This window comes from Populus nigra, chromosome 7 (genome assembly GCF_951802175.1).
Source record: "Populus nigra chromosome 7, ddPopNigr1.1, whole genome shotgun sequence".
NCBI lineage: Eukaryota > Viridiplantae > Streptophyta > Magnoliopsida > Malpighiales > Salicaceae > Populus > Populus nigra.
In genome coordinates, this window is record NC_084858.1 from 4,225,048 (window position 1) to 4,238,216 (window position 13,169).

A 13,169-nucleotide genomic window follows, 5' to 3' on the forward strand; every position below is an offset into this window, starting at 1 on the left:
ACTAATCTTAATTTGCGGTAAAATTTAGATTTATGGGTTGAAAAGACATGGGTGGGAGATCTAGGTCATTGAGATGACTTATATGTTTATCGATGTTAAAATGATTTTTTTAATAAAAATTTAAAGATATTTTTTTATATAAAAGAAATTGTTAAAGTCGACTTGATGAAATTAATGTTCAAAACTATAAGATATTTATTTTTAATTGTGTTTCAAATCATGTTTTTATAAAAATATAAATTTTTTTCTGTTTAAAATTATTTTTTTATATTTTTAAATTGTTTTGATGGATTAATATAAAAAAATAAAATTATTTTAATATATTTATATATAAAAAATAGCTATTACACTCTTTAGCATCTTCTACTTAATAAACTGTCACTATAACATGTAGAAGTTCAGGATTAAGCTCTATGGTTGTCAATATCGATAGTCACTAGAGACTTACCTGGTTGTTAATTTCAGGATTCGTGATGATTAGTCAAGATACACACAAGTTAATACAGACACCCCGCTGTGAATTAAAATAAAATAGTTAAGAGTATGATCAATTTTTTACAATGACTTTGATAATTGTTCAATTTGCCCGTGCTATTGATAATTAATAAACATGACTCTTCAATTACATTTGTCATGATTTATGTGTAATAAAATAGAAGTTGATATTATTATTACTTTTTTTTGGTTGATATTTAATTTTTATTTTATTTTCTTGGAATATTTTGGACTTGGCGGTCATGGGATATTGTTAATAGATGGTCTTGTCAAGATAAATAGCACATATGGGAGCTAAATAATTTATGACAAGAGAAACACGAAATTCTAGTTATTTATTATTGAAAATGAACCTCGGATTAATTAGAATATATTCATTTGCTAGCCATTCATTGAAGTTGATTTTGTTACAATAAAATGAGGATATTAGGTTATGTTTAGTCTAGAAAAAATGTAGTTTAAATAATAAATTTATTTATTTCTCCACTTTTCTTTTCTTTTTTTAAAATGGAAATTCTTACAATTGTTTGCAGTTTCCACCTTAATGATAAAAAGTGTTCGTAGTTTAATATTTTTACACGAGGAAATCTAACAAGACATATTGAATAAGTTTTAAAGGAATTTTTTTTAAATTTTTGATATTACAATAATAGTTATTTTTAAAAAAATATTTTTATATTAATATATCAAAATAATATGAAAATACTGAAAACATATTTTTTTTTAAAAAAAATTACATACTACCATACAAACAAACACACCTCCATGGCCGCATGTTTTTAGCGATATTATTTTGTCGAGAATTCAACAAAAAGGAGCACTGTCGAAAGGCTCCGTTGCATTTTCCTATTAAGTAAAATAGGAAAATATAAACCATCTAGGTGGTGATCTAGTGGTAAAAGCTTGGGACCAAGATGTTTGCTCTCTCTGTGGTTTCAGGTTCGAGCCCTGTGGTTGCTCATATGATGGCCACTAGAGGCTTACATGATCGTTAACTTCAGGACCCGTGGGATTAGTCGAGGTGCGCGCAAGCTGGCCCGGACATCCACGTTAAAATATATATATATTTTAATCTATCTCCACATATTTTTTATTTTTTAATATTTTTACTCAAGTAAAATATGCAGATTTTTTCTTTCAGTGATAGTGTTTTATATATATATATATATTTAATATGTTGATATTAAAAATAAAAATTAAATTAAAATTTTAATAATGATTAATTTTATAGACTTTAAAATAAATAATTAAGAAGATTTAAGGTTTATAGAATTTAAATTAATGATTTGTTGAGTTATAATTAATTATCTTTGGACTAAAAGAGAAGGTTCATAATTGCTTTAATTGTACGAAACACTAGTTGGCAAACTGGATGTTCTGTTTTATGGTGAGGTTTTAATTCTTCCGAGCACATATATCATGTCTTCAGGCCCAGCAATAAATGGGAATTCGTTATATATATATATAATTCCCCCATTTATTTATTATAATATGTCCATCTGTAAATTATATAAAAATTAAAATGCTAGATTTAACAAATACCCTATATTTTGTTCTAAAAACACTCAATAAATTGGGAACAAATCTAAGATAATTCCTTGCGAGAAAAACTGACCAAATCCCTCAACCGTGGAAACAAACAATTTATGTGAAAAAAACAAAATAAAACCACCTTTTCTTGATGATAACTAAATCAAATTATGTGATTTTTTAAATGTTTTCCGTTACATACCGTCTTCGCTATAACGTGAAAAAAAAAAAAAAACAAAACAAGAACGTTCTATCGGATTTTACACAAGGGTACTTTTGTAACAGCAAAATACACGACGATGATAAGACTGAAGACTGGAAGAAAAGGAGACGTCATGGCGGCAACTGGCGTCAAACTTTCCGTCAAGAACAAACTCAAAAAAGAGCGTGGTCAAACTATATTTTAGTCCTTGTACATCTAGTGATGTACCACTTCAGCTACTGTAGATTAAAAACTTTTAATGTGAGTTTTCTAGTATTCCAATAATTAAAATACAGCCCTTCTACTGGTGATTTTTGCTTACTGTTCAAAGTCTTTAGATTGACCACTGTATATAAAGATATTTAATTTGATTTTAGATAAGATATTAGTTGCAGTTAACTATTTGACAGCTGGAAACTCATGAGACTACTAATAAAAACTTTTAAACTATATGGGAACCAAGATGAAACACTTTGACATTTACAAGGACCAAACCATAGTTTATCCATAAAATACTCTCCCTTCTACACTAACTAACTAAAAACAGTACATCCCATAATCTCCAGTTAAATATAAAATAAAATAAAGAAAAGGTAACAATACAAACAAAATTCACACCGACGCATACACGCACCACCCACAATGCCCACACTGCACACACTCCGTCTACTCTCTCTCTCTCTCTCGCCCACCACCTTTCCGCTACAATACAAACGACGACACATTCCCCGCTGGCAAAAGATTCCTCCTCCTCCCTTTCTGAAACCCTAACAATATTTTCTCTCCAACCAAACACTCTTCCTCCATCACCATCAATACATTCATCCCTCTGTACTCTATTTATAAATATTTTATCACCTCCCACGCCTAAAACAACCGTAATTATTAATAATAATAATTAAAAGAATTAATATTAATTTATAAATATTATTATTATTTGAAGCCAAAGCAGCAAGTTCATTTTAACGTTTCGAATGGGCTGTACAAGTTCGAAACTAGAAGATCTACCAGCCGTTGCGCTTTGCCGTGACCGTTGCGCTTTTCTCGACGAAGCTATTCACCAGCGGTATGCTTTAGCAGAAGCTCACGTGGCTTATATCCACTCGTTAAAAAGAATTGGCAATTCGTTATATGTTTTTATTGAGAAGGAAAATTTTACCGCCGGCGGCGGCGGCCGTCCGATGTCTCCTAAGCTGAATTTACCTCCGAATAAAAAAAGTGAAGATTTAAAGGTTGTTGGATCGAGTTCGCCGAAGAAAGGTCATCATCTTTCTCATTCCAGTTCGGGCTCTCATCTTCATTTTCACTCGGATGGTGATGATGAAGACGATGATGATGTCTTACATCTTCATCGTTCTGATAACTCCTCTCCGTTGCATGGTCACGGCGAGGGGAGTGGTGGTGGTGATGGTGGAGGTGGTCATATTCCGTATATGAGCTCGGATTATATGAATATGGATCAAGATTCATATCCAGGCGGCGGCGGAACGTTTTTTCACACGAATTATATGAAGAATAAAGGCGCTACTCCGTCTGTTATTTACGAGCAAAGGCCAGTGAGTTCCGAGACTGTTCATTTTGGTGAATCTTCGTCGCCTGCTTATTATAATAATTATTCAAATAGCGGTTATGCAATGAGTAATTCGAACCCTTATGGTTATTCTGGATATCCAAATTATGGTGGTGGGGGTGGTGGTTATAATGGGTCTCAGAATCAGTATGGATCTTCTTCATCTCAACCGCCTCCGGAGGTGCCTTCATCGTCTAAGCCGCCACCTCCTCCTCCTCCTCCTCCAGGAGCTTCAGCTTGGGATTTCTTGAATCTGTTCGAGGGCTATGATAGGAATTATCCACAGTACACGCCGAGTAGGGACTCCAAGGAGTTGAGAGAAGAGGAGGGGATTCCGGATTTGGAAGATGAGGATTACCAACATGAGTTTGTGAAGGAAGTTCACGTGGATAAAAAATATATGGATGGTGCTAAAAATTTTTCACAGTCGCCGGTAATGGATGATGGGGATGGTAAGGTTGAAGGTGATACTGAGGCTTCTGCTTCGCTTTATCAAACTAGGCCGAGTGTGGCTACTGACGAAGATAGAGTGGCGTATGAGGTTCATGTGGTAGATAAGAAAATTGTTGATAATGAGAGGTCTGAGGAGCGAAGCAATGCTGGATTTAAGGGCCGAGGAGGTGGACCACTGGAAGTGGCTGTGGAAATTAAGATTCAGTTTGAGAGAGCTTCAGAGTGTGGTAATGAGATTGCGAAGATGCTTGAAGTCGGAAAGCTCCCATATCAGCGCAAACATGGTAGGTGTGAAAAGATAATAGATTGCTCATAATTTTGATCTGTATGAGCTGTTTTTCTTTTGTTGCTTTATTTATTGTTGTAAATTTTGAAGTAAAAATGGTATTTTTTTTAATAAATACACCGGAGTTCTTAAGGGTTTTTGTGGATCTTTGTGAAGCTGTTTCCAAGATGTTGCAAGGAGTTACTCCTCCATTATCTGCAGTATCTTCACAGCCGTCTACTTCTGGAAGTGCTGTGGCTGGTCCCCCTTCCTTGGAGATTGATGAAGAATTGATGGTGAGATCGAAAAATCTTTCTTCTACCTTACAAAAGCTATATCTTTGGGAGAAGAAACTCTATCAAGAAGTTAAGGTGCGTCCTGCATTATTCTTTGCTATCATTATCTGGGAATCATACCGATTAAATTGCTTCAGGTTGCTGACTTTATTGACAAATTCAAATGTTGTCAGTGTATTGTACCATTCATTGAAATCTGATGAATTTTCCAAATATGCTTTTATTTGTCTGTGTTTCCAGTAATGATGAGACATGGTAATTGCTATGATTTTCTTACAAGTGTTGGTAAAGATTTAGGGTGTTTGTTTTGTGAAAAATATTTTTTTTGTAAAATAAGTTATTTCCCACTATTTGGATGTATAAAGGAAAATATTTTCCTGTAAAATAAATTATTTTTCATTCATGCTTTTTGAATGATTTTAATAAGATGAGAAAAATTGTATTGTTTGTGATAGAGGTGGTGGTGGCAACGGCGATGGAGGTGAGGTGGTTATGGTTGTTGTTGTAGTGGTGGTAGTGATGATGTTATAGAGTTATGGTGGGATGGTGATAAAATGGTGGTTATATTGATAATAAGATGGTGGCCAGTGGTGGTGGTGGTTGGAGTTTACAGTGGGATGATTATAAAATGGTGGTCACAAGAAGATGGTGGTTTTGGTGGTAGTGGTGGTGTCAGTGAATATCATGAGTGGGTAGCGCCATGGAAAATATTTTACCTGCCTTCATGAGAATATTTCTCTCCAAATTGGCACTATTCAGGACTGAAAAATATTTTCTATGGACTTGATTCCCAGTGTTTGTTTTGCACTGAAAAATGGAGGAAAACATTTTCCTAACAAATATTTTCTACAAAACAAACAGTCTCTTAACCTTTTCTTCCCCCCCTGGAAGTAAATTCTTAGCATGTCTCCCATGAATAACCTCTTCATTGGAATGAAGAGCAGAACTTACCAACCAAGCTATGCTATTTCTGTGCCTATTATCATGTTTCATTTCAGTAAGTATACTGCTATATCAGGAAGTTCTATTTTATAGTTAAATGGCTAACTATTTCCCGTGATGCCTGCCACTTGGTCTTTTGGCAGTATTCTGCATGTAGTGGAATCTGGAATTACAGCACTGCAGTACTTAGTGTTTTGTTTATCTATGTGAATAATTATCTTTAAGCTGAAGAACTTGAAGTTTCACAGTTTTTGCTTTTGCAGGTTGAGGAGAAAATGCGGGTGGCTCATGAGAAAAAGTGTCGTAAGCTGAAGCGTTTAGATGAGAGGGGTGCTGAAGCTCATAAAGTTGATGCAACTCGAACTTTAATCAGGAGTTTATCAACAAAAATAAGGATGGCAATTCAAGTCGTAGACAAGATATCGGTTACCATAAACAAGATTAGGGATGAAGAGCTATGGCCTCAACTAAATGAATTGATTCAAGGGTATGTTAATATGTGCCTTTTTTCTAAGAACCATTTTCTTTTTAGTTGCTTCCCATCTTACCATTTTCTGTGTACTTAACTATTGACCTCTCAATTCTCACATCTGTATATGTGCTTATTACCAAACTGGACTCATAATGACGCTACTCTTTTCCATTTTATTTTCAATGTCAGTATGGATTTCATTGCTCTTGTTTGAGTTATGTAATATATATCCATATGCAAATAAGATTTATTTTGCGTATGGGGCACAATAGTTAGTTAGTTGAGGCAAGCTTTACTTGTAGGTGACTTTTTAGTGTATGAGAGTTCCTATTGTAACTTGGCTAGTGTTCTTCAAAACCAGAGAAAAAAGTATTCATAATCTAGAAAGTTTATGCAAAACTGAAGATAGAAAATATTCTCATACAACTTGGAAGGTTTTAATGGAGGAACCTGCCAAATAACTTCTTGGACCAAAGTTATCAGCTCTCGGTTGAGGTTGACACCTATTTTAACTTTGATTATTGTCAATAGAAACTTAGTTTTGGTATTAATGAATCTTGGCTCAGACATAAACGAGCTAAACTTTGTTCAATACATACATTAGGTGGGGCCACACAGAAATGCAAAATCTACCTCATTTATTAATTGTTGGAAGCCGTTTGTTTTTTGTATAAAGCGCTCCTGTTGCAGTCCCTTTCTTTTATGGTCTGTGAATGTGCTCGTATATCAATAGATTCCCAATCATTTAGAAGACATGATTTAGTTATTAGATGTTATTCAATATGCCCAATCATTTAGAATGCATGATTTAGTTTTACACACTTACTAAAGGAGATAAGTTGGCAGTTTGAAGACTAAGAAAGGAATTGTTGGTTATCAGTTAACTGTATTCTAGCTTTGTATATAAGGGCAGGTGTTCATGCCTTTTATGATGTTTGCATTAGCTGCGCCCTCTGCAGGTACGCCACCGCCACAATAACAATAAAGCTTTAATCACAAACAGCAGGCACACCTGAACTTGGCTAAAATGATCCCTATGGAAAGGCTTGTGGATTGCGTTGTTTTAATTAAATTTATGGAGTTAACCTTTTTATATTACTCCTGCTATTAAAATGGCTTTCAAGCGATCCCTTTAAAAATTCTTCTTATGCATATATATAACAGTAGCCTCTTCTCTGGATGTGGAGCACTTCCTGACTCCAATTACCATGCTGATATGATCTTAAATAGAAGGTAATTGTTAATGTTTATCCTTAGTCTTGACGGCAGTTTTTCTGCATTTAATTTTTCAGATTAACCAGAATGTGGAAGAGTATGCTTGAATGTCATCATATTCAGTGCCAAGCAATTAGAGAAGCCAGAGGCTTAGGTCCCCTTGGATCAGGTGAAAAGCCCAGTGATGATCATCTAGATGTCACACTGCAGCTGGGGCATGAGCTTCTTCATTGGACTTCTAGTTTCTCTAGTTGGATTGGTGCCCAGAGAGGTTATGTGAGAGCCTTGAATAACTGGCTTGTTAAGTGTCTTTTATATGAACCAGAAGAAACACCAGATGGCATAGTTCCTTTCTCTCCTGGTAGGATGGGTGCGCCCCCGGTGTTTGTTATTTGTAATCAGTGGGCACAAGCTATGGATAGAATATCTGGGAAGGAAGTAATCGACGCCATGCGTATTTTTACGACGAGTGTTTTTCAACTTCGGGAGCATGACAAACTAGAAATGCGTCAGAGATTGGTGACAGACAAGGATTTGGAGAGAAAAGTCAGAAACTTAGATAGAGAGGATCAGAAGATACAAAAGGAGATTCAGGCATTAGACAAGAAAATAGTCCTGGTTGCTGGGGATGGTAATAGTCTGTCAGTAACTGGAAACGTTGTATATCAAAGTGACACTAGTAATAGCAGTCTACAGGGGAGCCTACAATGCATTTTTGAAGCCATGGAAAGATTCATGGCTGATTCAATGAAGGCTTATGAGGAGCTCTTGCAACGTAGTGAAGAAGAAAGGCGTGCTTGAGAACATAAAAGAGTTTCACAGGTATTGGCTTATCAGAAATTTCTCAGCCTCCCTTTTAATCCTGAGCTTGTCTCTTAACTGAAATTTACATCCCTATGAGGATCATCAAGAATCCATGGTATTGGCTCAATCTGCCCAGTCCTTGCTGGATATTTTTTACTCCAAATATGGTCCATAATGGGCAGCTCCGGTTGTTCAAGTCCTCAACTGGGGGCAGAGCCACACTCGGTGGGGCCTAGATTTGGGAGGCTCGCCAAGGTTGGGAGTAGAATCATCCTTCTGCTACCTCTGCAGAATTCAGTTGCATCAAGTAAACAGTAGAACAGGATAACAATTTGCAAGAGATAAAAAGGGGCAGCGGACGGGGAGTGCATGATGATATAAAACGAAAGCAAGCCACTCTGCATCCTTGACATTTTGGCGCCACTAGCCTCCTTGGGAAAGAACCAAGGAACAATCTTTGAGTAGTTAAGGAAAGCAATGGATCTGCAACCTTGTTAATCTGAGCAAAGGATAGTTCCCCTCTATTTTGAACGAGGATGAGTTACTGTGGCTTCACGGGTATGGAAATGCACAGAGATATCAGATGCATGGTAAAATAACTTCAATCTTTTTGTTCCTTTCCTTTGAATATTTATTTATACTTGATTTTTGTACAGGCCTTTTCAACGAAATGAAATGCTTTCGATAAATAGTACTGTTCAAGTTGTTGCAAACACAACAATTCGGCAGACAAGAGGATTAATAACTTGTTTGTTATTGTGATCGTGTATTTTTAATTTCAACATGTATTGAAATGGTATTTTATTTTTTATTTTTTTAATTTATTTTTAATATTAATACATTAAAATAATCTAAAATTATTAAAAAATTTAATTTTAATTTTTTTTCCGTAAGAATGCTTTCCAATTGAGGGCGGTTTTGGGTTGTTACTGTCACATTTTAAATTGTAGGGCTGAATATGCTTATTAACCCTCTCCCTAACACCAGCACAAGCTATCCAGTCTTAGGTTTAAGTGTACGTGGGTCGTCTGAAAAATAAGTATTTCTTTCATTCCACATCGATGACTTATGTTTTCTCGTCCTAGGTAGTGCTGTCATAAATAGTACTAGATTTTTGAATTGTATTATGCTGGGTTGAATTATCTTTTTAATAAGTTTTTTTATTATATGAAAATTAATTTGATGTGATGTGTTTGACTTGAGAGTTTAAAAGTAATGAAAAAAAATTGAGATGTTTTCTATATAAATATCAAAATAAAAATATATTTGATTGATTTGAATTAATTTAAGTTAAACCTAGTGAATTTATAATCCAAGATATGATATTGGGATAACTTTATAATAAAAAAAAAATATAGGATAAAAATTTCCTATGAATCTAATGATGATGGGTGATTTTTTTTTAAAAAATTAGAAATAACTAAAGCCAACCTGATTTAATTTTCAGAACTTGTGACATGAATCATGACGTCGGATCACAACATGCATAGGAAACCTAAAAAAAATAACAGTGTAAAATTATCAACTAATTAAAATAATTAAGGATAAACTTGAAACAAAGGATAAAATAAAATAAAAATATAGATTTGAAAAGAATAAGAACCAAACTTGATATAAAATGAAAATAGAATCAAATTATGAGGGATGAAATTAAAAAATAATTTCAATTAATAAAAGGATAAGAAAAACTAAAAATAACAAGGAAAAAAATAAGGACCGAATTTGATATAAAAATCAAATATTAATGGATGAAATGGAAAAAAAATATAATTCAATAAAGGATTCAAGATCAAATACATTGCAATTAAAAGAATTATGACCAAATCTGATATAAAAATCAAATGTTAAGGAATGAAATTGAAAAAAAAAAACTCATTAAATGATTTAAGATCAAATACATTGTAATTAAAAGAATAAAGATCTAATTTGACTCAACAAACAAAAAACTAAACAACTTCTTCTTCTTCTTCTTCTTCTTTTTGCAATGACCAATACATTTTTAGAAGGAGAGGGAGGAAAGAGAGGGAAAAAAAACATATAGTTAGAGCTCAATCAACGGTCTTTTGACAGCACGCATCTCATTACCGTGATAGGGGTGGTGAGATGCATTAAAAGTTATCCAAGATAACTGTGTTCAGAGTTGTTTAGGTAATACATATGTTACTTTAAGGGTGCGGCAGCACCCACATGCTAGCAAACTTTTATATATATATATATATATATATATATATATATATATATATATATATATATATATATATTAAAAGATCCAATTACTCCCTTGATCCCATACAAGTATAATAATAATAAAAAAACTCATAACAAATCACTAAAGTGCACTTGTATCCAAAGTTAAGAAAAATTATCTTTTAGAAACATTTAAGTAACAAATTAAAAAACTCAAGAAGCCTCCTTACTTAAGAAAAAACATTTTTAAGGGTAATTTAGTAATTATATTGTGTATCAGAGATGTAAAAATATCAACTAACCCTCTCTTTTCTTGTAATTTTTTCCATTAAGGGTAAAATAATAATTTATTATATGAATCTATAGTAAAATATGAGTTCTTGAATCCATGAGTTCTTCTAGGTTTTTTATACTTGTTAATTGTTAATGTTAATAATCAACAACTTGTCTTTTATGCTATGCACTAAAATACAGCTCTCGATCTCTGGCCCAACTTTTTGAAAAAACATAACGTTTCAACCGTAAAAGAAACCTGCAAAGGCCATTAATGATTTCCGTGATAGATTTGAAGAGGTACGATGTATTATCAATTCATGACTCAGCTTCAAATAATGGAGGCCTTTCTTTACAGTGTCGTGATAAAGCGATCAGTACTCTCTGGTTCTGATATACAGCAGTTTACTGTGCATATTTGCTTTCCTGCATGGCATAGCCCGATTCAGAAAAAGCTTGTGATAACTGTTCTGGTGGAAGAAAAATTGGAGTGTTCATCATCATCATCATCGTCATGCCTTTAGGCTGCTGACACAATCGTACACTCGTGCAAGCAGAAAATAGTGGAGAGTAAACTCAAAGTGCAGGGTTCCAGTGTAAAAAGAAGAAAATCAATGTTGCTTGACAGCCTACATATGCATTTACGAGTGAGGAAAACTACTGTAGATTTGACCGTAGACATGATTTAGCATGACAGAAAATCTGAAAGGGATGGATACCTTCAAAATCTCTATAAAGGTGGCATATATTCAGTTCTTGCCCAACTTCGAGCATCTATCGTTGTTTTTTTTTTCTTTTGTTTTTCAAGTGTGGCAACGTTGTGCACCCAAAAGAACACTTTGTTGTGGTCCAGCCATGCTAGCTCACAGTCTCTCCTATCTCGAAGCAAGAATAAAATAAACAGCTTCCTTGGGTTAATTATAGCTGGGTTGGTTGGTTTGCTTTGGTATATAATTGAAAATGATGGAAGTCGAATATTTTTTGATATTTCATGTGTCTTTTGCCCTGAACAACAATACAGGTCGTCTACTCATCTTTACATTTTGGATCAAACTTCTGCGACAAGTAGTCCGCTTTGACTCCTCCTTCGTCCACCTCTCTCCATCTCATAATCAAGCTGGGCTTCTCTTAATTGTCTGCCAAATGTGGCTTGCCATCGATGGGATCCATTTCTCTGTGTTTTCTTCTGCTGGGTTTCTTCCAGAAGAGCATAAAAAATGGCAACTTTGGTCGATTATAACGACAACAACATCCTTTTCTCAAGACTTTTATACCATGTACGTACCCTTTGAGACCAGTATCTTACAAAAATTTATTAATTTTACCAAGCTAATAATATAAAACATATATATATATATATATATATATATATATATATATATATATATCGTAATTCGATTACAAATTGATTTGAAAATAACACTTAATATTGCATTAAGAAAACTTATGGTTTTTCAAGCTCAATAAAATCCATTAGCATCCACTTTGCTACTAATTTTCCACAGTTAAGTAGCGGTGAAGTGGCGAATGATGATCTGTGCAAAAAGAATTAAGAGCAGCTAATGGTAGAGAATAGATGCCTTCACTCAATTTATGCATAGTAAGTAGTCAATTTATGCATAGTAATTAGTGGAGTTTACCAGTATAATAATTAAAATATATTTTATTTGGAAATATATTAAAAAATTATTATTTTTAAAATTATTTTTGACATCAACACATTAAAACAATCTAAAAAAATTATAAAAATACATAATTTTATTTTTAAATATTTAAAAAACATGATTTCAAATATATTTCCAAACAAAATCTTAATACCAAGACCGAAGATTCCTACTAACAAAATAATAATAAAAAAGCCAAGCATATCATAAAGATAATATCATTTGATTCTGTTAACGTTCCAATTCTTCATGAAATAATATTCTAGCTTGCTCAGGATGGATAATTTCCGAACCCCTAACCTATCTTTCCTTGCAAATAACTACAAATCTCACTGCATTCTCCATTGTTTATACGCTTTATTTCAAGGGACCAGATCTTTTAAATAATTAATTGAAGAACTTGCCTTCTATAATATTAATTAAATTTACCCAAATCCCAACTTGAGACACATAGATATAGATGCTCATCTCACAATCAATTTCCTTTTCCAGTTCATCGCAACACCTTACGCCCATAATTCTTTTATTTTTATGTCTGGCGTGTGATGGAAAAAAGTTTAAGTTGCTGACATACGTATTTATATTCAATTACAGCGAGCATACCGCTGTTCTTAGGCGGCGCATATAATTTATGTTCCATCTTTAAAGGTTGATTTTTCTTGGTCTCAATAAATCAATGATAATATAAGAGTTATTATCAAAGCTTTAGTGTCTCTGTCTCTTTTTTTCTCCTTTCTATTTTATCTTTCATATATCTTTTATTATTGTGCCAATCCATTTATGATTCTACCTATCTTCTTT

General features: G+C 33.5%; 1 protein-coding gene across 3 annotated transcripts; it reads left to right on the forward strand.

The window, feature by feature from the left end:
* The first annotated feature begins 2,828 nt into the window (after window positions 1-2,828).
* Window positions 2,829-9,055, forward strand: LOC133698715 (nitrate regulatory gene2 protein-like). Of its 3 annotated transcripts, none has more exons than XR_009843183.1 (5): window positions 2,829-4,534; window positions 4,693-4,886; window positions 6,017-6,240; window positions 7,518-8,834; window positions 8,901-9,055. XR_009843183.1 is itself a non-coding variant. In XM_062121744.1 (4 exons), the coding sequence occupies exons 1-4, from the start codon at window positions 3,202-3,204 to the stop codon at window positions 8,239-8,241; spliced, it is 2,475 nt and encodes an 824-aa protein (XP_061977728.1). In that variant the 5' UTR covers window positions 2,829-3,201; the 3' UTR covers window positions 8,242-9,055. The 3 variants fall into 3 exon arrangements, 1 of the variants encoding a protein (XP_061977728.1); XR_009843184.1 differs by having other exon boundaries at window positions 7,518-8,802; XM_062121744.1 differs by having other exon boundaries at window positions 7,518-9,055.
* Window positions 9,056-13,169: the final 4,114 nt, after the last annotated feature.